The sequence below is a fragment of the Rhinolophus hipposideros genome (genome assembly GCF_964194185.1).
Source record: "Rhinolophus hipposideros genome assembly, chromosome: 17".
Classification (NCBI taxonomy): Eukaryota; Metazoa; Chordata; class Mammalia; order Chiroptera; family Rhinolophidae; genus Rhinolophus; species Rhinolophus hipposideros.
The window spans coordinates 59,585,731-59,612,141 of NC_138063.1; the positions used below are offsets into that span (position 1 = coordinate 59,585,731).

At 36.1% G+C, this 26,411-nt stretch overlaps 1 protein-coding gene across 14 annotated transcripts in view; it reads right to left on the bottom strand.

Moving 5' to 3' along the window:
• Positions 1-26,411, bottom strand: part of NPHP1 (nephrocystin 1) — a gene marked incomplete at its 5' end in the record, with an annotated part of 94,194 nt that overhangs the window by 32,937 nt on the left and 34,846 nt on the right. For 8 of the 14 annotated variants that reach the window (XM_081078946.1, XM_081078947.1, XM_081078939.1 and 5 more), the window contains 7 exons: positions 7,268-7,367; positions 8,162-8,238; positions 10,356-10,438; positions 15,096-15,206; positions 16,933-17,007; positions 23,655-23,783; positions 25,412-25,506. In XM_081078946.1, the coding sequence (XP_080935072.1) occupies positions 7,268-7,367; positions 8,162-8,238; positions 10,356-10,438; positions 15,096-15,206; positions 16,933-17,007; positions 23,655-23,783; positions 25,412-25,506 (670 nt within the window). Of the gene's footprint in view, positions 1-7,267; positions 7,368-8,161; positions 8,239-10,355; positions 10,439-15,095; positions 15,207-16,932; positions 17,008-22,842; positions 23,027-23,654; positions 23,784-25,411; positions 25,534-26,411 lie in introns of those variants that run through there. The other 6 variants (XM_081078948.1, XM_081078941.1, XM_081078935.1 and 3 more) reach the window with 3 other exon arrangements.

Here is a 26,411-nt window from a genome sequence, read left to right on the forward strand (position 1 = left end):
CTCATGAAACTCAACAACAAAAAAACAAACAACCCAATTGAAAAATGGACAGAGGACCTGAAGAGACATTTCTCCAAAGAGGATATACAAATGGCAAATAGACATATGAAAAAATGCTCAACATCGCTAATCATCAGAGAAATGCAAATGAAAACCACAATGAGGTATCACCTCACCCCAGTCAGAATGGCTTTCATCAACAAAACAAATAGTAACAAGTGTTGGAGAGGCTGTGGAGAAAAAGGAACTCTCATACACTGTTGGTGGGAATGCAGACTGGTGCAGCCGCTATGGAAGGCAGTGTGGAGGTTCCTCAAGAAATTACGAATAGAATTACCATATGACCCAGCAATCGCTCTCCTGGGTATCTACCCCAAAAATATAAAAGCATCTCTCTATAGAGACACGTGTACTCCAATGTTCATTGCAGCTTTGTTTACGGTGGCCAAGACATGGAAACAACCAAAATGTCCTTCAATAGATGAATGGATAAAGAAGTTGTGGTACATATACACAATGGAATACTATTCGGCGTTAAGGAAAGATGATATAGGAACATTTGTGACAACATGGATGGATCTCGAGAGAATAATGCTAAGTGAAACAAGTCAGACAGAAAAAGCAGAGAACCCTATGATTTCACTGATATGTGGTATATAAACCAAAAAGAACAAGACAAACAAATGAGAAACAAAAACTCATAGACACAGACAATAATTTAGTGGTTACCAGAGGGTAAGGGGGTGGGGGGTGGGTGATGAGGGTAAAGGGGATCAAATATATGGTGATGGAAGGAGAACTGACTCTGGGTGGTGAACACACAATGGGATTTATAGACGATGTAATACAGAATTGTACACCTGAAATCTATGTAAATTTACTAACAATTGTCACCCCAATAAAATTAATTAAAAAAAAAAAATAAGAATGATCTCAAATCAACAACCTAATCTTATAATATAAGAAACTAGAAAAAAAGAGGAACAAACACAACCCAAAGTTAGAAGGAAGGAAATAACAAGATTAGAGAAGACATAAACGAAATAGAGACTAGAAAAACAATAGAGAAAATCAATGAAACCAAAAGTGGTTCTTTGAAAAGATCACCAAATTGACAAACCTTAGCTAGATGGACTAAGAAAAAATGAGAAAAGACTCAAATTACCAAAATCAGACTGAAAATGAGGATACAGCTTGTATTCTACAGAAATAAAAAAGATTATAAAAGAGTACTAAGTGAAAAAATTGGATCATCTAGATGAAATGGACGAATTCCTGGAAACACAAAAACCTATTAAGACTAAATCACAAATTAATAGAAAAATCTGAATAAACCTATTACTAGTAAGGAGATTGAATCAGTAATCAAAAATCTACCAACAAAGTAAAGTCTTGCACCTGATGGCTTCACTGGTGATTTCTACTAAACATTTAAAGAAGAAGCAATCTTTCTCAAACTTTTCCAAAAAAGTAGAAGAGGAAGGAACAATTCCCAACTGATTCTATGAGGCCAGCATTACCCTGATACCAAAGCCAGACAAAGACACTACAAGAAAAAGACAGACCTATATCCCTAATGAACACTGATGCAAAAATCTCCAACAAAATACTAGCAAACTGAATTCAACAACATATTAAAAGGTTTATACATTATCATCAAGTAGGATTTATTCCTGGAATGCATGAATGATTCAACATAAAAAAGTCAATCAATATAATATACTATATTAACAGAATGATGGAAAAAACCCACATGACCTTTTCAATTGATGCCAAAAAAGCATTTAACAAAATTCAATACTTTTTCATAATAAAAACATTCAACAAACTAGGAATAGAAGGAAAACAGTTAACATAATAAAGGTCATATATGAAAATCCCACAGCTAACATTCTCATTTAATGGTGAAAGACTGAAAGCTTTTTGTCTAAAATCAGGACCAAGAAAATGATCCCTTCTTTCACCACTTTTATTCAACATATCAGTGGAAGTCCTAGCCACAGCACTCAGACAAGAAAAAGGAATAATATGCATCCAAATTGGAAGGAAGAAGTAAAATCATCTCTCCATGTACAACATGACCTTGTATATAGAAAAATCTAAAGATGCCACCAAAAAAAAACCCAAAACAAAACTGTTAGAACTAATAAATTCAGCAAAGTTTCAGGATATAAAATCAATATACAATAATCAATCATGTTTCTATACACTAACAATGAACAATTTGGAAAGCAAATCAAAACAATTCCATTTGCAATAGCATCATAAAGAAGAAAATACTTAAGACTAAAACTAAAGAAACAAAATTTCAATACTGAAATTTCAAAATAATAATCTGGAAACACAACAAGTGAGTGCTTTAAAATCCTGACACATGACACACACTAAATACTCACTGGGAATATATTGAGCACAAGAGTCAACCTTAGAAGATACTCAAGAAAATGTTTTGAATCATTCTAAATATATATTTTCTAAATATTATTTTCAGAAATGTATGAACTTTGTCACTAAGCATGGAGCAACACCACACAGAAAATCTCAGAAACCTTGAAAACAATGTCCTCTATCAAAAAGGAATACATCTTTGGGCTAAGAAAAACTACCAAAAGTTTAAAGAGACTTTAATATCTTAATCCTTTATTGTCATTTCAAGAATGAAAATTTTGGAAGAAAAAGAAATGAATCACAAAGATAACAGGCTTTTAGCCTGTTGACAGAGAACAGAACGAATGTGACTCCTACTATGATGGTGCAGAAAGCAATGGATCCCCATGGGTAACTTGTTTCATGGAATTTAAATAAGTATCCTAAACCACTCCGTAACGCCTGCATTTCTAGAAACATCCAAAAATGCAAGACACTTATATTCATATATAGCATTTGATAAACAAAGTTAGAAATCACCTCTTCTCAAACCTGCTAAAATTCTTATCTTGGTATATCTGACCCAGATTTCAAAGACTGATTGCAGGGGGCCATTTAAGTGACCCTTTTAAATGCCTACATATGCCTTCCCAGTGTTCATGCTGTGATTCCCAAAGGCTGTTCTGCGGCCTTCCCTCTGGTCAGTGGCACGTGTGGGAAGTGTTTTGGCTGAATGCCCAAACTCATGTCTCACGCTGAAGAACAGCCACTGGCTTTGCTAGAAGAAGGGGTGGAAACTTCCTTCCATTTTACCTTTTCTTCTCTCACAGACTTGCCTGCTCACTCTGACTGGCAGGCATCACCTCCCGTTTGCTCCTCTCACAGTGCAGGTACTGCTTTCCTTCTGGTATCTCCTTACAACAGGAGGCAATGCTGCTTGCTCTTTATTAGAGTTTTTTTTTCACAGCAATCCTCTGATTTTCCCAAACTCAAGATGACTAGAAAGCTCTGAGTTACAAAAGGTTGGCTGAGCTGAAGAAGTAAAAATATACATTCAGTCCTCACAGATGGACCAACAAACTCTGGTGGCAGAAGGGCAACACAAGTAACAGTAGGAACCAGGCAAGTAACACTGTTGCCTCATTTATTTTTAGCAACAGTAAAATGGAAGTGAAAATAAAATAAGATGGCATGCACAAAGAAGGCAAAGGAAAATAAACAAATTTATACACACGCACACAGCCTACTTCTGCAGACCAGTGTTTCTTGGTATTCAGAACTCAGGCACTGGGAGTCTAAATCTAAATTCAGGGCTTTCCCTCATCAGGAGCCTTTGGACAAATCATATTAACTTAAACCCGTTTGGAAAACAGTTCCAAAATTAGAGGCAAATCTTGGTGAAACTGAAGGATCTATTTGCTCCCTCTTTCGTCTCATGCTGAGGAGAGTCACCATGATTACAGTTTCTGCAAATTGAGACTTGTCGCTGTTTCTTTGGTAAAGGAGGTGAGTCTACATTGATTTACTGCATTTTCACAGGTCACCTGACACTCGTGTACACTCACGTGTACACCTGCTGGCTGGAAAGAGAGTAGTTGGAGGCCAACTAGCAAGGATCTGGGTGAAAATGGGCACTAATGTACACTCAAACTGGGCTTCCCACCTGTGGCCCAGATACCACTGTTGCACGTCCCCTGGCATAATGCAAAGAGCCTCTGTCCTTTCTCCTTCAAACAGAGAAGTTTGGCTAAACCAAAGTGAAGTTCATAAGCAAGGAAGTGTGGAAGGTTAGGAGGTACTTTTCAAGGAGAGGAGGAAGGGTGATAGTACCATTGTTTCCTGCCTTCTCAATCCACTGAAGGTGGTGGTTCAAGGGAGAGGAGACTGAGATGCATCACTCTTGCTTTAGTATCCACCTCCAGGGCATATAGGCTCAGAGCACTGATGTCTAAAAACACCAATGTTGGTGCCTAGCCTTTCACCTGGAACCTTCAGCACAACCCTCACAGCACAGCCTCTGGCACTGCAGCAACCCTGGGTCCTCTGACTTCACTGCATTCATGGCCTGGTTTCTGTGAGATCCAGCCTGAGCCTGGGCAGGGTACCCCAATCCACACTTGACACTTCCAAGAGTATAGGTCCCCAGACCATACAAAGTGGAGTGGCGATTTCAAGACAGCTGTTAAGTCTCTATGTGGGTTCTAGAAGGAGAGAAGAGTACATACCAAGACAAGGTGGGGCAGGGGAGGACCAGGGACAGCAAGAGGCCGAGCAGAGGCTCTCAGATGTACTTTTATACTGGTAGGAAGATCTCTACTTTGAAATTACTTAACATTTTCGATGCCTACTGTGTACTGTAATCATACAAGTGCCCAAGTTCCTGAAGTATGGGGGGCAAGGACTCAGGAACCTTCTTTATGAGCCTGCCACACAGAGCACTCACTGCCTTAGAGGAATGGCCCACTACCTGACCTCTGCACTATCCAGTCAGATTTGATCTCTAGGATGTAAAATGTATCTGCAAATCAGTATCTGTGGTTAAAGAAACGCTATTAAGAGCTGTGCTGAAAGACATGCTCCGGAGAGCTCTAGGAGGTTTATTAATAGTGGGTAGTGGAAGGTGGAGAAGAAGGAAGAATAAGGCCAAATAGGATGTGGGCTTTTCTGTTACAAAGACTGCTACTGTGCTTATTTTTTAAACTTGAAAACTAACAATTTTTTAAAGGAAAGATTGGCCAAAAAAAGGAATGCACAGGCTCAGTGAACATCCAAGGGGGAAAAAGCCAAGAGAATGAATAATACCCATGAACACATTATTAGTAGCTACTGAAAGATTTAACTGTTAATACTATAATTATAAAACACATTGCAGTTTTAGAGATAAGAACAAGGGATGTCTAAACTAAGAGAATAACCTAGAATGAGAAAAGCAACCTTTTAGAGGGGTAGACCAAGTTTTTATTTAGGAGGAGGAGACATATTAAAAAAGTTATTGTTAAGAGCAATGTCAAGTATTACCTTACTTCTTGATAATTGCAACAATGAACAGGTTGTGGTGGGAGAGTCCAGCTGCATCAATTTTGTCCCCGAGCCATTCTCTCCCTCCACTCCTGTCCACTGAACCCTAAGTGCTTCCATATCTTCATGTCTTCACATGACACATCTCTCCAATCCTTCAAAGCCTATTTCAAATGCCCCTTGATCTTTCCAGCTACATAGCACATCTTCGTTTGGACAAATTTTATGACATATAGCACCAGCTACCTGGCACTGTATTTGCATTTATCTACACATATAATCATAACAGTAGTCAATAGTTGTAGTTCACACTTACTGTGCTTTACTGTGTGCCATGCATCATAAATATTAGCTAAGTGCTTTATATGCTTTCTTTTTAAATTAAACCTAATCTCATTGCTGCTTATGGGGTTGACATTTCTACTGTGCCCATTTTAAAGATATAGACATTGAGACCCAGAGAGAGATGGTTCAACAATTTGTCCAAGAGGTTCCTGAGTGAGAAACTGATAGACCTGGGATTCTACTAGTGTAAAAGCTCTCTGAACAAAATGCAAATCAAAACCACCATGAGATACTACTACTCACTTATTGAAATGGCCAAAATAGAAAAAAACTGATAACATCAAGTGTTGTCAAGAATATGGAATAATTGGAACTCTCATACATTGCTGGTGAGAATGTAAAATGGTATATTCATTTTGGAAAACAGTTTGGCAGCTTCTTATAAAGTAAACAAATACCAGATGCCCCAGCAACCCCACTCCTAGGTGTCTATAACCATGAAAAATGAACATATATGTCCACATACAAAAAACCCATACGCAAATATTTAGAGCATCCCATCCTTAGAAAAAACCCAGATGTCCCTAAACTAGTAACGGGATAACTATGGTATATCCTTCATATACAATACAGGCACACCTCACCTTATTGCAGATACTGTGTTTTTTACAAATTGAAGGTTTGTGACAACCCTCGTCAAGCAAGTCTATCGTCACCATTTTTCCAACAAGTTCAAATAAGTTAGCACTTTTTACCAATAAAGTATTTTTAATTAAGGTATGTACATTGATTTTTAGAAATAATGCTATTGCATACTTAAAAGTCTACAGTAGAGTGTAAACATAACTTTTATACGCACTGGGGAACCAAAAACTTCATGTGACTTGCTTTATTTTGATATGTGCTTTATTGCGGTGGTCTGGGACTAAACCTGCAGTATCTCTGAGGTATGTCCTCTTTAGAAAAGAATAAACTATTAACACATGCAGTGGCATTCAAGAATCTCAAAAGCTGAGTGAAAATCAGACTCACAAAGCTACAAACTGTATGCTTTCATTTATATGACATTCTGGAAAATTTATATGAGATTCTATTGGGAAAGAAAATAGATGAGTGGTTACCTGGGGATAGGGCTGGGGCTGGGGCTGGGGTGTTGATGACAAAGCAGCAAAGATAACTGTTAGAGTGATGGACACATTCTCTATCTTGATTGTGGTGGTAGTTACACGACTGTATATATTTGTCAAAACTCAAAGAACTAGAAGAAGTGAATTTTGTTGTACCTAAATTATACCTCAACAAATTTAACATTTAAAAAAAAGTGCACTAAAGACAGGCTCATGCATCGGTAAGCCCCACTTAGTCAGAAATTTCTATACTATTTCTGACCAAATCTATCATTTCCACTACTAGTAAATAGAAGAGTAAGCTAAACTGATTGTTATTACTATTACATTTCCCTCCTGATCTTTGGCAGATGAGTTAATGCAGAAAAAATAACCAACAAAAGATGACCAAGCAGGAGAGGCCAAAAGCAAAAATGGTTTATACATGCTGAGTGACCCAAGTTCACTGGACAGTTAGAAGCCATACTAACCTGAGTATGTTTCTTGATCTTCTGTTCAAAGATCTCAGTTTTACTAGAAGCTGAGGCTGCCTTCTCATCATCATCATCTGATGGAAAACACTCCCATGTGCTTAAAAAAAAAGTTAATAAATGTCAAAACTTTAAGTGTCGGGGACAGTGAGTATAATAAAAGGAAGTATCTTAATTAAAAAAATATTTTGTTGTAATACAACAAAGTATTTTCAGCACCAGAGCTCACTCCTAGAGCCGCCACTACATTAGACACTTTGACAGCACTGCTATTGCCATATTACAAAGAAAGAAAAAGGAAGTTTAAAAAGCATGTCTAACTTTAGGTCAAACCACCTGCATCCCAGACCCCTAATTCCTTCCTTTTCCAAGAAGGGGGCAGCAGCAGTGCTATGTGTCCTGAGTCATGAAACAAGGAGGGGCAGGTCTAAAGAACAGAGGGGGAGTTTCAATGCTATCAGGCTCTGAGCCACATGGGGCAAGGACCATATCTGTCTTACTGTCCATTCTCCATTATGTAGTACAGTGCCTGGTCAGTGAACATATTAAAAAGTTCTCAGTATTTCTGGAGGACAACTTGGCATGCACATCACAACTTCAAATGTCTACATCCATTGACTAGTGATAGGCAATCTCTGAATTAGCCTAGTCTATTAATTCAGCCAAGTGTTCAATAAGAAGGAGCAAATGCAGCCTCCTCATGCTCCCTCATTTCCTACAGTAGAGTCTCACAGGTGCTATCAAGAAAATACTCAAAATGATCAAGATTTTAATATGGAATGACATTTTTAATGTGAATTTATTATTTACATGTTAGGATATAGCTATCTTCTCTGATGCCTCTTCTGTTTGATATCTAAAGAGAGGAAGGAAAGCAACCTGTAAAAGTTATACCTCTTCTGGACACTGAACGATCCACTTCAACACCTTTTTCATAAGGGGTGCCGCCATTCAGGAAGAGCTCATAAGTCCTACAAAAGAAGGGTATGCTATGATGGAGAACTGTGATGGATATTTTGAAACACAGATAAATTTGCAGACATTTTATTTGTGTTTCATTGGTAAAAAGAATGAAAGCTGTTGATCCTTTACTGAGGTAAATAAAGTTGCAGCCTTTCTTAACTACAGAGGTTGCCAAAAAATGTATACACATTTTAAGAAAGGAAAACTGTATTAAAAATTGTAATAATATATACCAATAATAAAAGACGAATACAAGTCACATTTGACTTCTGCAATTACGAGAGCTGCTCAAAGTGGTTACCATCAGTGTCCAGACACTTCTGATTATGGTGAAGTACTGCTTGAGCAAGGTTGACCAAAGTGTCCACTTGTATACATTTTTTTGGTGCCCCAAGTATTAACTGCAGAAATATATTCTTCCACATTAAAATGAGAAAGAGTAATTGATGTCATTAAAGTATTTTGACTCTAATAAGTTTTTAAAATGTATTTTTTAAATGTCTTGAATCACCATTAGAAATGAAGCCATTATGACATTATATTATTTTTTAAATTAAAAGTAACATGCAGATTGTCGTAAAAAGTTTGAATGGCATAGAAATAATAAGCAAAAAATGAAAACTCCCTCCCCAACACCCCCACCCCTGCCACCCATTGCCCTGTTTGGTAGCCCCTTGTCCTATCTTTTTCTATGCAAATGCAAATAAATACATACACACAGTAAGTCCTGAAACAAACAGATTTTCTTTTAAAGATGCAAATTGTCAAAGTACACAAAGCAGAAGGTAAAACGCCTCTTTCATCCTACTGCACCATCCTCCTGCTTCTTGGGGCGTCCTCTGGGAACAGTTTACATAAAACCACCCACAGATGCACAAACACAGGTTTTCATGAACAAAAGTAGAGTCACAGTATACATACTATTTTGCAACTTGTTTTTTTCACATAATATACGTTGGAAATGTTTCTGTATCAATACACAGACCTCCACCTCTTTAAAAAATAGCTATGACTTCACTTTAGGAAAGATTTAGTAGACACGGCTTTCCTTCTTACTAAGTACTACTGAAAACCCTGAACATTATTAAAAATAACCCCCTCCTCAAAATCTTAAGAAGCCCGGGCTTCTACATCTACAGGGTGGAATGAAGAGTGGGTAATAAAGTATCCCTCCCCCTCCTGGGTGACGTCAGAGGACTGGTGTGGCCATGACTTTCACCTCTGTGTTGTGGTAAGGAGGTCATGTTCACTCCTGTGGTATCAACAAAGGTGGAGGGGGAGCATTATCTGAATTAAACCTTTGGGGTTAGGCTATTGAAACCCTCCCCATTTTAAAGTTGGGAAAAACTGAGGCTTGGAAACGTTAAGGAACCTGCCTGCAGGTACGCAGAGTGGGAACTACAGCCCTGAATTTTATAATTGCAAATCTGAGATCTTTGCCATCACCATCTTGCTGACATCCCATTTGTCTTAATTTCTTGTTTATATCCTAGACTTAGATTTCTGTGTGTGCCCATTTAAAAATTTAGATGGACTTTTTCTCAATTTTTGAGAGCTCTTTTTATATTAGGATATATTGCAAATATTTGCTACCAGTCTACCTTTTGGTCTTCAGTTTTAAATTTGTTTACAGTGGCTGCCAGGACAATTTCAATGTACCACTTACAGAAAGGTGGGGTCACAGAGGACCTGGACCCTGGACTTAGTTTTCCTTCTCTTTGGAGAGAATGAGGCTCTATTTCAGCACTGTGAAATGTGCTAATCCCATAAGAAATTACTGAAAGGTCGTTCTCAGCAAACAGCTGGTGCAAACATGTTTTAAAAGCCCCTTTCTACATGTGTTGCTTCTTCCTCCCTAGGATAAAACTGTACATGCTTTTTCACATATTACTTAAAAGAACATTAAAATCAACATTAAAAGCCCTCTCCCCAAAAGTTATTGAAATACTAACAGAACACACATTCTGTAAATCTAAGGTATCTAGAGTCTAAAAAATTAATTTGTTAGGTTGGTGCAAAAGCAATTGCGGTTTTTGCAATTATTTTTAACCTTCTAAACCGCAATTACTTTTGCACCAACCTAATACAAAATTACCCATTTGGAAGGAATATATAGCCAACTTACTTTGCTGGAATAGGAATTCCACTGGCATCAAAAAGTTTAAGAAACACCCAGCCACAACTTAATTCTCCTCTTTCACCAGTTGACTAGGAAATAAAAAAGTAGATGAAACTTAATGTCTGAAACAATCAAATTTATAAGTATATACCAGGTCCTTTTAAAGGAACAAAATTAATATTCACCTTGAGAACTAAAAAATTCTTCACAAGAAAATAAAGTGAAACAGCAGAGTCCCTTTGTATTCGTAGGCCATATGGTAAAGTGAAAATCCTATCATGTTAAATTGCTCTTGAAAAGCCCTAGACCTGATGTGGCAAATGTTGAATGGTATATGTGATGGAATGAGCTCAAATCACATCAATAGCACATGAGATCATTAAGCCTTGTCTCACTGAAATGTGCAATGAGCTAGTTAAGTCATTCAAGGGTCTTTCTGCTCAGAACTTTATCCTACTGTCAACTGTCAGAGGCTACTGGGGTTCACTCAGGGGATCTGCTCATCTCCTGTCCTACTCACCCGCAACACATATGTATGAATTTGCTTTAAAGAACTGAGAGGATGGTGTACTACCGTTAATGTAAGAACAGTGGGCTCTTGGGGTTACCACGAGGCCAAGTATATATACTTTCACTCCTTTCAAGCTATTAGAATATGGCGATACATAATTACTATAACAGACCCACACCCACCAGCTCAATAGTTTATATGACATCCAAGTTTCTGGTGTTCCCTTTATAAAACGTCACCATTCTGCCAGGTCCCTTAATTAGAATCCTCACACAAGGTTAGGACAGAGGGAAACCACTATGGCGGAATGTCACAGAGCATCTTCTATCACTTTCTGCAAAGTCCTATCCTTTGCACATCTTCATTCTTTAAAAGCAATGGTGGTCACTAAAGCTACAAATGTAAACAAATACACTTTTATTTATTTATTTTTAATTTTTATCCTGCCTAAAATCCCCCCCTTTTTTTATTATTATGAGAACCTCACTTTCCCCCATCCCAGCCAGGGAGCGAAGGGCAATATGCCCAGCTAAAACATGCTTTCTCTTCAGATTCCTTTTCAGCTAGGTGTGGCCATATGTCTCTTCTAATCCTGGCTATTGAGACACAGATGAAAACTTCTGACTGGGACTCAGGAAAATAATTTTAATGGGAATAGATTGATTTGTTTTGCTTGTTTTACCTTCTAAACTCTTGGTCATGTTTAAGATTATAGAACATTATGCTAAGTGAAATTAAGTCAGTGAAACCACAAGATTGCCATAGGGATATGAAAGACAGTTTGGGAAATATAATCAATAATGTTATAAAATTTTGTAGGATATCGGATGGGTACTAGTCTTATTAGGGCACTTCATGGGCAGTGTAGATGCCTGACCACTGCAGCATATACCTGAAGCTGAAGCTGAATAATACTGAACATCAACTATAATTATATATATACATATATGTATATGTATATATATATATATACACACACACACATATACATATATATATATATATATATATATATATATATATATATATATATATATATATGGAGTACAGCACAAGGAATAGAGTCAATAAAATTGTAACAGCTATATATGATGTCAGAGGGGTAGTAGATTAGGGGAAGGGAGGTTATCACTTTGTGAGGGGTATAAATCTCTATTACATTGTTTTGTACACCTGAAGCTCATTTAAAAAAAGATTATATTGTGTAAAGTGCTGCAATAAACATAGGAGTGCATACTGATTTTTGAATTGGAGTTTTGGATTTCTCCGGGTAGATGCCTAGGAGTGGAATTACTGGATCATAGGGTAGTTCCATTTTCAGATTCCTGAGATACCTCCATACTGTTTTCCATAGTGGCTGCACTAATCTGCAATACCACCAACAGTGCACTAGCGTTCCCTTTTCTCCACATTCGCGCCAGCATTTGTTGTTTGTTGATTTATTGATGATAGCCATTTTGAATGGAGTGAGGTGGTATCTCATTGTGGTTTTTATTTGCATTTCTCTGATGGTTAGTGAGGTTGAGCATTTCTTCATATGTCTTCTTGCCTTCTGTACGTCCTTTTTAGAAAAATGTCTCCTCAAGTCCTCTGCCCATTTTTTAATTGGGTTGTTTGTTTTTTTGAAGTTGAGTTGAGTAAGTTTTTTATAGATTTGTGATATTAATCCCTTATATTAAACCTGGACAGACACATGCAAGAAAATGAAGCTGGACCACCTCTTTACACCATATACAAAAATAAATTCAAAATGGCTTAAAGACTAAAATGTAAAATCTGAAAACATAAAATATCTAGAAGAAAATATAGGAAGAAACTTCATGGACATTACCCGGAGTAAGATTTTCACTGATATATCCCCTCGCACGAGGAAAGTAAGAGAAAAAATAAACATGTGGGATTACATCAAACTAAACAGTTTTTTCACAGCAAAGGAAACCATCAATAAAACAAAAAGGGATCCTACTGTATGGGAAGAGATATTTGCCAATGATATATCTGATAAGGGATTAATATCACAAATCTATAAAAAACTTACTCAACTCAACTCCAAAAAAACAAACAACCCAATTAAAAAATGGGCAGAGGACTTGAGGAGACATTTTCTAAAAAGGACATACAGAAGGCAAGAAGACATATGAAGAAATGCTCAACCTCACTAACCATCAGAGAAATGCAAATAAAAACCACAATGAGATACCACCTCACTCCATTCAAAATGGCTATCATCAATAAATCAACAAACAACAAATGCTGGCGTGGATGTGGAGAAAAGGGAACGCTAGTGCACTGTTGGTGGGATTGCAGATTAGTGCAGCCACTATGGAAAACAGTATGGAGGTATCTCAGGAATCTGAAAATGGAACTACCCTATGATCCAGTAATTCCACTCCTAGGCATCTACCCGGAGAAATCCAAAACTCCAATTCAAAAATCAGTATGCACTCCTATGTTTATTGCAGCACTTTACACAATAGCCAAGATATGGAAACAACCGAAATGCCCATCGGTAGACGACTGGATTAAGAAGCTGTGGTACATTTATACAATGGAGTATTACGCAGCCATAAAGAAGAAAGAAATCTTATCATTTGCAACAACATGGATGGATCTAGAGAACATTATGTTAAGTGAAATAAGTTAGAAAGAGAAAGACAAGTACCATATGATCTCACTTATATGCGAATCTAAAGAAAAGAATATGTGAATGAACTAATCAGAAACAGTTTTGGGGACAAAAAGAAAAAACCGAGAGTTGTTAGATGGGCTGGAGGGGGGGTTGGGGATAAGGGGAAAGGTGAAGGGATTAGGAAGCAGCTAGTAACCACAAGATGGCCTCAGGGTTTTTTGAAAATTAATTTGGGGAACTTATTCAATAATGTTGTAAAGATTTTGTTGGGTATCCGATGGACATGCGTCCTATTTGGGAGACTACCTCAGAGATACTGTGGATGCCTGATCATGGCATTGTACACCAGGAGCTAAACATTAATGAATGCCAACTATAATTTTATATATATAATGTGATGGCTCGGTGTGAGGTCAGAGGGATAGTGGATGGGGGGAGGGGGGTTCACAGTGTGAGGGATATAAATAATCAACAGCTAAGTATTACCTTGTCTTGTACATCTGAAACTAATAAATTTGAAAAAAAAAGATTATAGGTAATAGTTTTTGAATTGTTGTGTACTTTCTCTAGGTATAAACTGTACATTATCTTCCAGATAAGCTTTAGAACAGTGACTTTGTTGCCACTGTTTAGTTTCAGTATATTTTCAGCTTACATCCAATTTAAGGATGTTTTTCTTCTTTGAAAGAGGTTTTTTGTTTGTTTATTTTTGTTTTTGTTTTGTCAAAATCATTCGAGAATAGTAAGCTTTTCTGGTGTTGCTCAGTAATGTATCTTTTTTTTTCCTTTTTACCTTTGACACCCTTTACCCATTTCTCCCACCTCTGCCCACCCCTGATGATCACCAATCTGTTCTCTGCATCTATGAGCTTGTTTTGTTTTGTTTTTAGATTCCACATATAAGTGAGATGATATGGTATTTGTCTTCCTCTGATTTATTTCACTTAGCATAATACTCTCTAGGTCCATCCATGTTGTCACAAATGGCAAGGTTTCCTTCTTTTTTATGGTTGAATAATATTCCGTTGTATATATGTACCACTTCTCCCTTATCTATTTACTCATCGATGGACACTTAGGTTGCTTCCATATCTTGGCTATTGTGGATAATGCTGCAATCAACATGGGGTGCCGATGTCTTTTTTAATTAGTGTTTTTGTTTTCTTCAGATAAACACAAAGAAGTAGAATTGCTGGATCATATGGTAGTGATATTTTAATTTTTTCAGGAACCTCCATACTGTTTTTCATAGTGGCTGCACCAGTTTACATTCCTACCAACAGTGGACGAAGGTTCCCTTTTCTCCACATCCTCACCAATATTGTTATTTCTTGTCTTTTTCATAATCATGTGGGATGATATTTTGTTATTTTTATTTGCATTTCCCTGGTGATTAGTGATATTGAGCATCTTCTACACTTTAATTTCAAATGCTACTAAAAAAGCAGGACTATATGTAAATTAGAATCACTGCCATTCTCATACCTCAAGGATTAAAATTCTATTAAACATAAAAATCTCAATTATTTTACTTGTGGATACAGGCATAAAATATAACTTCCCTTTTAAATGATAAATTAGAAAGCTTTTCTTTCAACCGACATACATTGCGAATATAAGAAATTCCAAGTTCAAATAATATTCCAAGATCTGGAGATAAAGAATTAGATCTGAGGAAACAATCGCCATCAAGCAAGCAGGGTAAGATGCCAGTAACCTGAAACAATAAGAAAATAAAGTTGCTAATAAAAATTTAAACTGGGAAGGAGGTTTTAGTTCCATTCACCTGTAAATGGTTTATGCCTTTGCATCATAGTAATGATATTTTAAAGGAAACAAAAAGCAGATGGATTGGTCTCATCTACATCAATTATTTTAAACTTAAAAATTTAACTTTGTGTTAAAGGGAACTACCTTTACCTTCACTTACCCATTGCTTAGAGGAGAGGCTAATGTGAAACAAATAGTTTACCTACCTGAGTCTCCAGAGGTGGACAAAAACATTCGCATATGTAAGATATTTGTGTTAACCATTGATTGTTCATTGTAAACAGAATTTAAATTAAAGACTTCATACAAACATTGGTCAACTTTCCTAAGGTGTGCCTTGTGAATTTCCCTTTCCCTTCCTGTTTGCTCATTCCATTCCCTCTCCCTGCACAACCACATCCTTCTTTCCTGCCTCTAAAATTCCACTCACCCTTCAAGGTCTAGTTTCTCTTCTACAAAACCTTCTTGAGCCTATAATTAATTTCATCCTCCTCTGTGCTTCCACAACACTTGGAGCCCCATAACAGTTACATTCTGCCCTTGTGATAATTATCAACAGTGCTACACAGGGCTACACGAAGGACTAAATGAGATAATGCACATGGTTAGCGCTCTATAGAGATATCGTTATTATATATGTTTCTTCTCTATAACCATGTAAGTTCCTATAATACCTAGGAAGGGCAACTCGCACCTAGCAGATGCTTAATTTCATTCAACAAAGTAACATATACTTATTATTTATCCTTCCAAAAAGTTCATCTTTATATTTGGGAAACATTAGAAAATTCTGCCCTAAATACTTCAGATACACAGAGATGCCACATCAGAATTGTGAAGTGTTGTGCTTAAACATAAGCAGTAGGGTGCTTAGAAGACCACAATGGACTTTCAGGAGTTGTACTCTAGGCATGTATGGATACACAAAGCACACAAGCACAGTGGCTGGGCCTTCTCCATATCGAGTGCCCTCTCACTGAAACTGTGTCTTGCTTTAAGATCTTTTGAAGGCATAAGAGGAAGTTTATGAAGCTTCTTAGGGTGCAGTGACACATGGGAGCTAGTGTGGCAAAAGAGTAAATATTAAAGCAATGAAAACTTGGAGGAAGAAAAAAATAAAGTAAAATAAACTACAGACAACTAATCTTATCAAAAGAACATAAATATCTTCATCTTCATGGCCTCTATGTAGTACTGATTCAGTGGTTTGAAACCACCAAAACTTACTCCAGTTCTTCTTGTTCCAGTCTTGGCAGTCCCTTGGTGTGGTGTACCAGCCCCCTAGACAGCACCCTTGATTTCATCTAAGAAAAGTACAGCTCTCACTAACACAGTTGGAGATTTCCCTTTTGAAAAACACTTCCTAAGTGTTATCTTTTTGTTTTTGTTTTCCATCAGAGGGCATTTTCTAGAATTGAACACTGAAATCCATTGAATGATATGATTAATAGATCCCTTTAACTCTGGTGAGTCAGAATCATGAGTAATTTTTATCAAAGTCATCAAAAAACAATACATAATCTAAAGATTCAAATATGACCCCATGTATTCTATACTAAACATATGTTATTTCATAAATACACTTTGACAGCCTCACCTTAGAAATTAATTGCATAACACTTAACAGGTAAAAGAAATTCATATTCATTTCATTCACTGAGCAGATGACTCACCTGGGGAGAAAAGGTCCAAGTTCTGGATTTTTTAGGTTGCCATGTGGCTCTGACTGTATGAATGTTGCTTAGAACCTGAAATGAGATTTTCCCATTTGAAATCATGTAGAAAGCTCTTTCATGCCACAAACAGTTAAAAGTGGCTATACTGGGTAGAACAGAGGAAGAAGGAGTCTTTCACTTCTTTGAGCAATTCTGTAACTTCTTTTTCTTTTAACATCAAGTACATACATAACTTTTAAAATGATTAACAAAAAACAAGTGTTACAGCACTTATTTATAAAACAATGACAGAATTAACAAAACGAGTTCAGATTCAGATCTTTGTGCTAGTGATAAACTATATTAAGTGAAATATTTAATATCTGAGATAGATTTACCAGAAAAGATTTACAATCTTTTAAGAAATGTGACCCATAAGAGCATCTCAAGTGTAGTCCATTACCCTGCCCCTAAGACAGACAATGCTAACAGCTCAGATACATGATTCAGTTTTCTTCAAGATCTCTAAGCCCATAAGTTATATTCTTCCTGAAATCTCTTATAAAGTACTACAGCAAGAAGTTAATCCTACAATATATACAAAACAACGAAACACAAAAGGAGCAAAAACTATAAAGAAGAGCTCAGATTCTATCAAGTCATGGCCAAAATTGACATCTTCCAAAGTAAGAGATAATATACAATTTTTATTCTTCATAAAAATATTTTAGTGTAGCACTTCTAAAACTAAACTTTAAAAATAATTAGATATTATCCCAAACATGTCATATTAGGTCAAATTCAATTCACTGCCCTCTAGGTTTCTACTGGTAGGAAGGTAGGAGTATATTATGGGGTAGCCAAGTGCTTTTCCACATAAAGAAAGTCCCCATTACCTACAACACAGATGAATTTCACTTAAACACTGCTTAAAATAATGTATTCTCAATCTAGACTCCTGGAGAACAAACTCCTCCTAATTATTACCTGCTGTTTAATGTGAGACTGCATTTTATTTATTCTGTGCTCCCAGACAAGAGGAGACTTTGGAACTGAAAAGTATTAGAGAAAATCATGGCTGAAAAATCCTCAAATTTGGCAAAAGACATCAAACTATAGATTTAAGAAGTTGAGCAAATCCTAAACAGGATACCCAAAAAAATCCATGCTGAGATATAGCATAAACTTCTGAAAACTAAACAAAAATATCTGGAAAGCAGTGACAGAGAAGAAACAGCTCAATTAACTGATAGGGAAACAATTCAAATGACAGTGGGGTCTCATCAGAAACCACAGAGGCCAGAAAAAAAACGGCATGATATTTGTCAAACGCCAAAGAAAAGAATCGTCAACTCAGAATTCTATATTTAGTGAAAATATTCTTCAGGAATGAGGGGGAAATGAGACATTCTCAGATAAAGAAAAACTAAGAGAATTTGTAGCCAGCAGGCCTACCTGAAAAGATTTGTTAAAAGACATTCTTTAAACAGGAAGGACTTGATAAAAGAAAGAATCTCTGAAAATCAGGAAGGAAGAACAATGGGAAGAGTAAAAAAAGGGTAAGTACAACTCATATTCTCTTGAGTTTTCTAAATTATGCTTGATAGTTGAAGCAAAAATTATAATACTGTACAATATGGTTCTCAATGTATATAAAGGAAATATTTAAGATGATTATATTATAAAGGAGAAAGGGTAAAGAGAAGTAAAGGGAGGTAAGGTTTCTATACGTTATTCATACTGGAATAGTGACCCTAGTAGACTGTGGAAAGTTGTGTACGTAAAAATAACACCTGTAGCAGCCACTAAAGAAAGCTATAGAGATCCACTTAACAACACTACAGATAATTCAGAATGGAGTTTTAAGAAATGCTCAAGTAACACACACCAAGGCAGGAAAAAGAAACAGAGGAACGAAAAAGAGAGGGAATTCACAAAGAGAAAAAATAAATAGCAGACTAATGATTTCAGACTCCTCTCCAGTATCTGCCTGCTTTTAGATGCTTTTCAGTGCCTTCAGGGAGTTGCTTTTTGTATATCACTCAGAATTTACAGTTGTCACCACTGGGCAAGTAGTCAGCCATTACTGGAATCAGTGTCTTGTTAAATAGTTTTACAAAAACATTTTTTATTTTAACGAGGCTTAGATTTATTAAAGAAGCATTCTTCAGTCAATAGCATGAATATCCTATAACTTCTCAATTTGGAAAGTTGACAAATTATTTTCATACATTAAGTTCTACTAATTTTCTGGAAAATAACTTCTATTATTTTGATATATTATTCAAAATAAAATTCCAATCTTTGTTTTATGTTCTCATCTATGAGAATAGGAAAAGGAATATCGAACTAGATCTAAGGAAAAAAAAGGCAATTCATCTTTTCTTGGTCACTCAGGACACTTACTGGCTCATTTATGGCAGTGGTTTTGTGCAGAGTGTGGAAGTGAGGGAGGATCACTATTAAAACCCAAGTTCATTTACTCGTACTTACTCCCAGTCCAGATTGAAGAAAGGAAGGCACTTTCCTCATGCTATGAGTTAGAAATATACTCAGCATAAGCAAAGCTAAACCCACAAACTCCTCCAGACCTGACCTGCTTTTAGTGTTCCTGATCTCACTGAATGTCACCACCATTGATACCCCGCTCTCTCACCCACCATATCCAATCCATCACCATATTGTGTTGGTTTTTACCTCTCTCATCTCTACCTCTAATCTAAATCATCATGATCTGTCACATAGTTACTATGTTCCATGTATTGTTCTAAGTGCTTTATTTATGTTAACTCATTTATTCCTCACACTGACCCTAAGAGATGTGTACCAAATGAGGAAAGTGAGAGCAAGGTTGAGTATTCTGCTTAGCATCCCACACTTAGCAGATGGTGGAGCCAAGGCTAATTCTAGGCAGGCTGGCTCCAGTTTTTGTTTTCTTGAAAGCGACACTTGCTACCCTTTGACCACTACATTGTGCCATAGCTCCTAAATGTTCTACTCACATCCCTTCTGTCCCCTCTAATCCATCTCCAGAGAGGAGCCACAGAACTTCCGAAAACATTAACTAATTGTGTCACTTCCCCAAGTAATTCTCACTGTTTTTAGGATAAAGACAAAACTTCCTTACACCATGGCTTACAATGTCCTACACTGTACTCCTTCTTGACATCTCCCATTTCATCCCAATCCGCACTTCCCCTCACTCTCTCTACTCAGCCATACTGGCCTCCCACTTCCAAGTCCTTTCTCACCAAACCCTTTACCTGTGCTACTCCTTGGGCCAGGAACACGCTTCCCTTTCTCTTCACCTTGTAAAGGTCTATTCACCACTCAGATCTCAACTCAAGAATAACCTCCTCAGGAGAGAATCAAACCATCCATTTGAGAATTCTTCTCTAAGGTAAGCACCCAGTGCTATCAACTTCCCTCCAAGGAATGATTTAGCCAACATCCCACCAATTATATGTTACGTGTTCCTTTTTCATTTAGTTCAAAATGTTTTCTAATTTCCCTTGAAATTTCCTTTTAACCTACTAATTGTTTAGAATATGTTTCATTTCCAACTATTAAAGGATTTTCCAGTTATCTTTGTTACTGATTTCTAATGCAATTCCATATGATCACAGACTGTACAGTGTATGATTTCAATCCTTTCAATTTGTTGGGGTCCATCTAGCTTGTGGATTGTTCCATATGCTCTTAAGAGAATGTGTATTTTATTATTTTGTGGTGAAGTGTTGTACAAATGCCAATTAGATACAGTTTGTTGATGGTGTTATTCAGTTCTTTTATATCCTTAACTAATTTTCTGTCTACTTATTCCATAGATTACAGAGAGAGAAGTGTTAAACGTTTCCAATTATAACTGTGGCTTTGTCAGTTTCTCCTTTCAGTTCTATCAATGCTCACTTCATGTATTTGGAAGCTATGATGTTAGGTGTACACACATTGAAGACTATTATGTCTTCTTAGTGAATTGTCCCTTTTATCATGCAGAGTACCTCTTTATTTCTGATAATTGTCTTTGTTTTAAAGTTTACTTTGTCTGATATTAATATCTTCTGAGTGCTATATTTTTTATCATCCTTCTACTTTTAAACTGACCATATTATTATATTTAAGGTACATAGCCTATGGTTGGATCTCTCTCACTGTGGTTTTAATTTATGTTTCCCTGAGGACTTATTATACGTTGAGTATCTTTATATGTCTCTTGGTTTTTCATATATTTTCTTTTTTTAAGTGCTTGTTCAAGTCTTTTGTCCATTTAAAAAATTGAGTTATCTTTTTATTTCTTGGACATCCTTGAGTTGTGCTTGATTTTAGGGGAAAAGAGTTCAGTATTTCACCATTAAGTATGATGATGCTAACTTTAGTTTTCTCTAATCACTCTTTACCAATTTGAGGAAGTCACCTTCTGTTTCTACTTTGTTGAGAATTTTTTAAAAATCATGAATAGGTCCTAAAATAGGTCAAATGCATTTTCTATATCTATTGAGATGACCATATAATTTTTCTTTAGTTCTGTTAATATGGCACATTACAATGATCTATATTCAAATGTTAAATGTTGTTTACACAGGTGTGAGCATTTGAATTCCTAGAATTCAAATTCAATATTCCCCAATTAGTCATGATATTCAATTCACTAATATTCTGTTTAGGATTTTAGTTTCAATATTTATGAGGGATACTGGTCTTGTAATTTTTTTTCTTGTAATGTCTTGTCATATTTTGGAATCACGTTTTTCCTGGCCTTGTAAAATGTGTTGGGAAGCATTTCATCTTTATCTACTCTTTGGAAGAGTTTGTATAATAGTATTATTTCTTTAAATGATTGAAGGTATTCACCAGTGAAGCATCGGGGCCTAGAGTTTTCTTTGTTGGAAGATTTTAAATTACAGTTTCAATTTCTTTAACAGGAATTATTTAAATTTTCTATATTTTCTTGTATCAGTTTCAGTAAATTATGGTTTTTGAGGAAATTATGGTTTATTGGCATAAAGATGTTTATAATATCCCTCATTATCCTTTTAATGTCTGCAGGATCCATGGTGAGGTCTCCATTTTCATGTCAGATACTGATCATTTAGTTTCTTTCTCTATACCTTTTTAAAATTTATTGATCAGTCTTACTAGGCATCTCTCAATTTTACTAATCTTTTCAAAGGATAAACTTTCACCTTATTTGATTTTTCTCATTTGTTCATCTGTTTTCTATTTCATTAACTTCTACTCTTATCTTTACAATTTTCTCCATTCTATTTTCTTCCTGTTTAACTCACTGTTCCTTTTTTGGCCTCTTGAACTGATAACCTAGATCACTGATTTTAAATCTTTCTTCTTGTCAAACATATGCAATTAAAGTTATTAATTTCCATCTAAGCACTGTGTAAGCTATAGCTCACAAACAAATCAATTAATTTTTTAAAAGTCATTCAAATTCTTTCTTTGGTAATGGGTAAAAAAATATTCTCTTAAGAATCAAGGAGCAGTAAAATGGAAAAGGACTTGAGGAAATGTTGCAAGGTGACGGTAATGCTCCACATCCTGATTGGGGTATTGGTTATATAGGGGTGTACATTTGTCAAAAATGCAAAAATGTGCACTTGAGACCTGAACTGTATACAATAGTAGAAGACAAGCATCAGTACCTTTTTGTAGGTGAAAATCTAAGGCTCAGAGGAGTTAACTGTGGTGTTATGCCAACATGACATACCTAGCAATGGAAAGACCCAGGAGTTAAGCCTATGTCCTCAGGACCCATGTGGTTTGCATCTACCACATGTTATTTTATATACATACACATAAATACATACACACATACACATATACATACACACACACACACATATATATACATACACACACACACACAGGTCTGACAAGTAAGTTCGTGAACTCATCTTAGGAAAAAGTGCTACATACCTCACTGCTGAATATCACTATGGTCACTTTTGAAGCACTTTGCTTGAGAAGGTATGCACCTACGCCAACACATAGTCCACCCTTCAAAGCAATTCTGGAACTCTTTTTCTGCAGTGGCCATCAGAGCTGTCATCATACTACCCTTGATGTCATCAAAATGTCTTCCTCTCAGTATTTCCTTTATCTTCGGGTAAAGCAAAAAGTCAGTGGGGGCCAGATCAAGTGAGCAGAGAGGATATTCCAATACAACTATTTATTTCCTGGCTAAAAACTCCCTCATAGACAGTGCCATGTGAACTGGTGCATTGTCGTGATGCAAGAGCTATGAATTGTTGGCAAAAAGTTCGGGTGTCTAAGTTTTTCATGCAGCCTTTTCAGCATTTCCAAATAGTGAACTTCTTAACCGTTCATCTAGTTGGTACAAATTCATAATAAATAATTCCTCTGATATCAAATATGGTTAGGAACATCGTTGCAACAAGTTCGCAAACTTAATTGTCACATCTTCATATACACATACATACACATGGACATATACATACACATATATTCACACACACATATACATACAAATACATGTACACATATACATGCATACACATACATACACATAAACATACATACAGAAATATACTTACCCATATATATATGGTAACACATACACACACACGTAGATATGTAACAAAAGAGAGAGACTGAGAGAGAGAGAGACACAGAAACAGACGGACCCAATGCAGTACATATTTAACATGTGGCATTAACAAAACGTTTTCCATCTAGATGTGAACTGATGTGCTCCTCAGTAAGCTCACCTTATTACCATCAAACAGACAAAGCCGCACATGTCTGCTGAGAACCTGGATGCTCATTCCTGGAAGAGGAATCATTTTACAACTCCAGAGGGTCAGAATCAATGAAACATGACTTGGTCTCGACCTAATCTAAGAGAGAAATTAGTTACAAAAAAAGGTTTGTTTTCATGATTTGTAAGACAAATTCATTTTCAAAGCATCTTTTATAAATACTTAAGAATATGTACATAGAATAAAAAAGAATAAAATGAAAAATTATGCACACACATATATATATATACCCACAAGAAAAGTGCCAATGGAATGTTCAATTTAAATCAAGACTTTAGGTAAAAATTTCAGGTAAATTTTTCATAAATATTTATATTTGAAATATTTGCATTTTGGTGTAAATGCATAAAATTTTTAATGAATAATCAGTGTAATCAGATAAAATGTGTGACCTGACCATGGAATCATGGTACTCCAAGTTCATTCACAGTCATTCCTCTACAATGTGGGTAAGTGTAGACAGTCACATTAGCATTTATAGTGTCCAGCTAGTTCCTCCTTGGTTTAATTCTAAGCATTTATCTACATTGTTCCGTGGCTTCTTATGTAGATGTTTTGAAGAGAAAAAGCACTGACCATTGGAAGCAATTATTTAGTTCTACTTCACAGGTATAGTTCAGAATATAAATAAATAAACTGGCATTCTGGTCTTATTTAAGAATACCTTCAATTCTTAATATTCTGCTTTACAGTCATGGGCCTTTCCATTTAAATAACTTATATCATTGAAAAAATAAGACAACATGTAAAAGCTTGTCACCTTTTCAATTTAAGAAATGGGAGCTGAATATTTAGCTCTCTGGGTATAAGTCCATAAAATTAAATGCCATTTGTTCTGGTACTAGTATACTAAACAGACTAAATACAACATCTTCGTTGATTTGCAATAAAAGATACTTAATACTAAGAAGTTTCTTGGGTTGACAAGGAAAAGGGCACTAAAATTCTGTGCCACCCCTCCCCACAAAACCTGACCACACTGGGTCCTCTTATTTTTCCCGTGAGGTTCTGGGGGAGGGAGAAAAACTAGAACGTAAACAGGAAGGGGGAGGTGATATGCTGTAATGCAGTTTATATCTGCTAAGAAGTGGGAGAGTAGAATTAAGTATCAAGAGTATTTCCTACTTCAAACACTGGGGATCCAAGAATCCTTCACTCCAAAGAAGTATAATCATGAAGTACTACCAACGTCCTCAATCCTACTTAATTAAAATAATATTACTACGATTACTACTATGGCTACTACTACTACTACTGCTACTGCTACTGCTACTGCTACTGCTATTACTACTAATGATACTTGCTAACATTTCCTGAGTTATCATCATGAGCCAGGCACTGTTCTTAGCCCCATCATATAAATAATATAATTCTCACAATAATCCTATGTTGGAAGTACTATTATTATTCTCTTTTCACAGATGAAGAAATTGTGAAATTGAGGCAAAGAATAAGATAGATACCTAGTACTATTTCCTTTGTAACAATGGGAAAAGAGAGCATGGAGAAGAGAAACAAAATAAAATCACAGTAACAAAAACAAGTTTTGTGTTAGCTATGAAATTAACACTGTTTCAAAATCACAATACAGAAACCATTTTTTCTATTTTTTATAATGTATTAATTAATTTACATGTTATTGGTATACTTGCAACCATGACACAATCTGGAAAAGTCATAATTCTACTAATAGTAACTATACTTACAGTGCCTGTCTTAGCGTCCCACATGAGATCTCTGAAGGCCAGCTGTGAAGGAGCAAGCTCTGGCTCTAAGAAGTAACTTGCTCGAAACTGATTTCCTGCAAAAATATTTTCTCCTTTGTTTTCTTACAAAGAAAGGAATAAAATTCAAAGCCAAAAATCTGTGATGTTATACTACAAACTCAGGAAACAGACTTCCAAAACGCCAAACTGCTTGTTGGAAACAGGCTTCCTAAGAAATTTACATATAAAAATAACAGAGGAAACATAAAAAGAGAAGCACATAAAAGCTGATCTCAAAAGAGCTTTAAGAAAAACCTAAAAGACTTTTAGGCCAATAACATGGCCCGTGATAAAGATGATCCATTCAAATATTTTTGTAAAATGCAGAAAATCTATAAACTCTTTTTGGAGATTTAGAAAAGTATATAATCACTACTTTTACTTCTTTACACAAAACTATTTTATAGTGTTCTTCCATATTTTAGTCATGAAGAATACTCATCATAAAATCATGTATTCATTTGTGAAATCACCTTTGAGTTCATAGTCTGTGCCAGGTACTATGCTAAGACCTGGAAATAAAAATGTGAATAGAAATATGGTCCTTCTCTCCTTCGTTTACCATTGAGTAGGGGAAACAATTAAAAAATTAAGTAAACAAGAGAATAAATAAGATAATTATAAGCTGACCTAGACCCATTAATGGGTACTCAGGTGGACTGGAGCTAGGGGAACCTACATTACTCAAGGCTTCTCTGGGAAAGTGGAATTTACCCTGACATCCAAAGGAAGAGAGGGAGTTGGGCATTCAGGGGGTGCTGAAAGGAGCTTCCCAGCAGAGGAACGTCAAAATAGTCCTTTTCAGATAACTCCACAAGTCAGGGTATCAGGACAGCCTCCCCCAACATCATTCCTCTTTAAAATGAGCTTATGAATAAACATTGTCAAGTACACGGAAATCCATAAAAAAGAAGAAAACAGAAAAGGCAAATGGGATAAC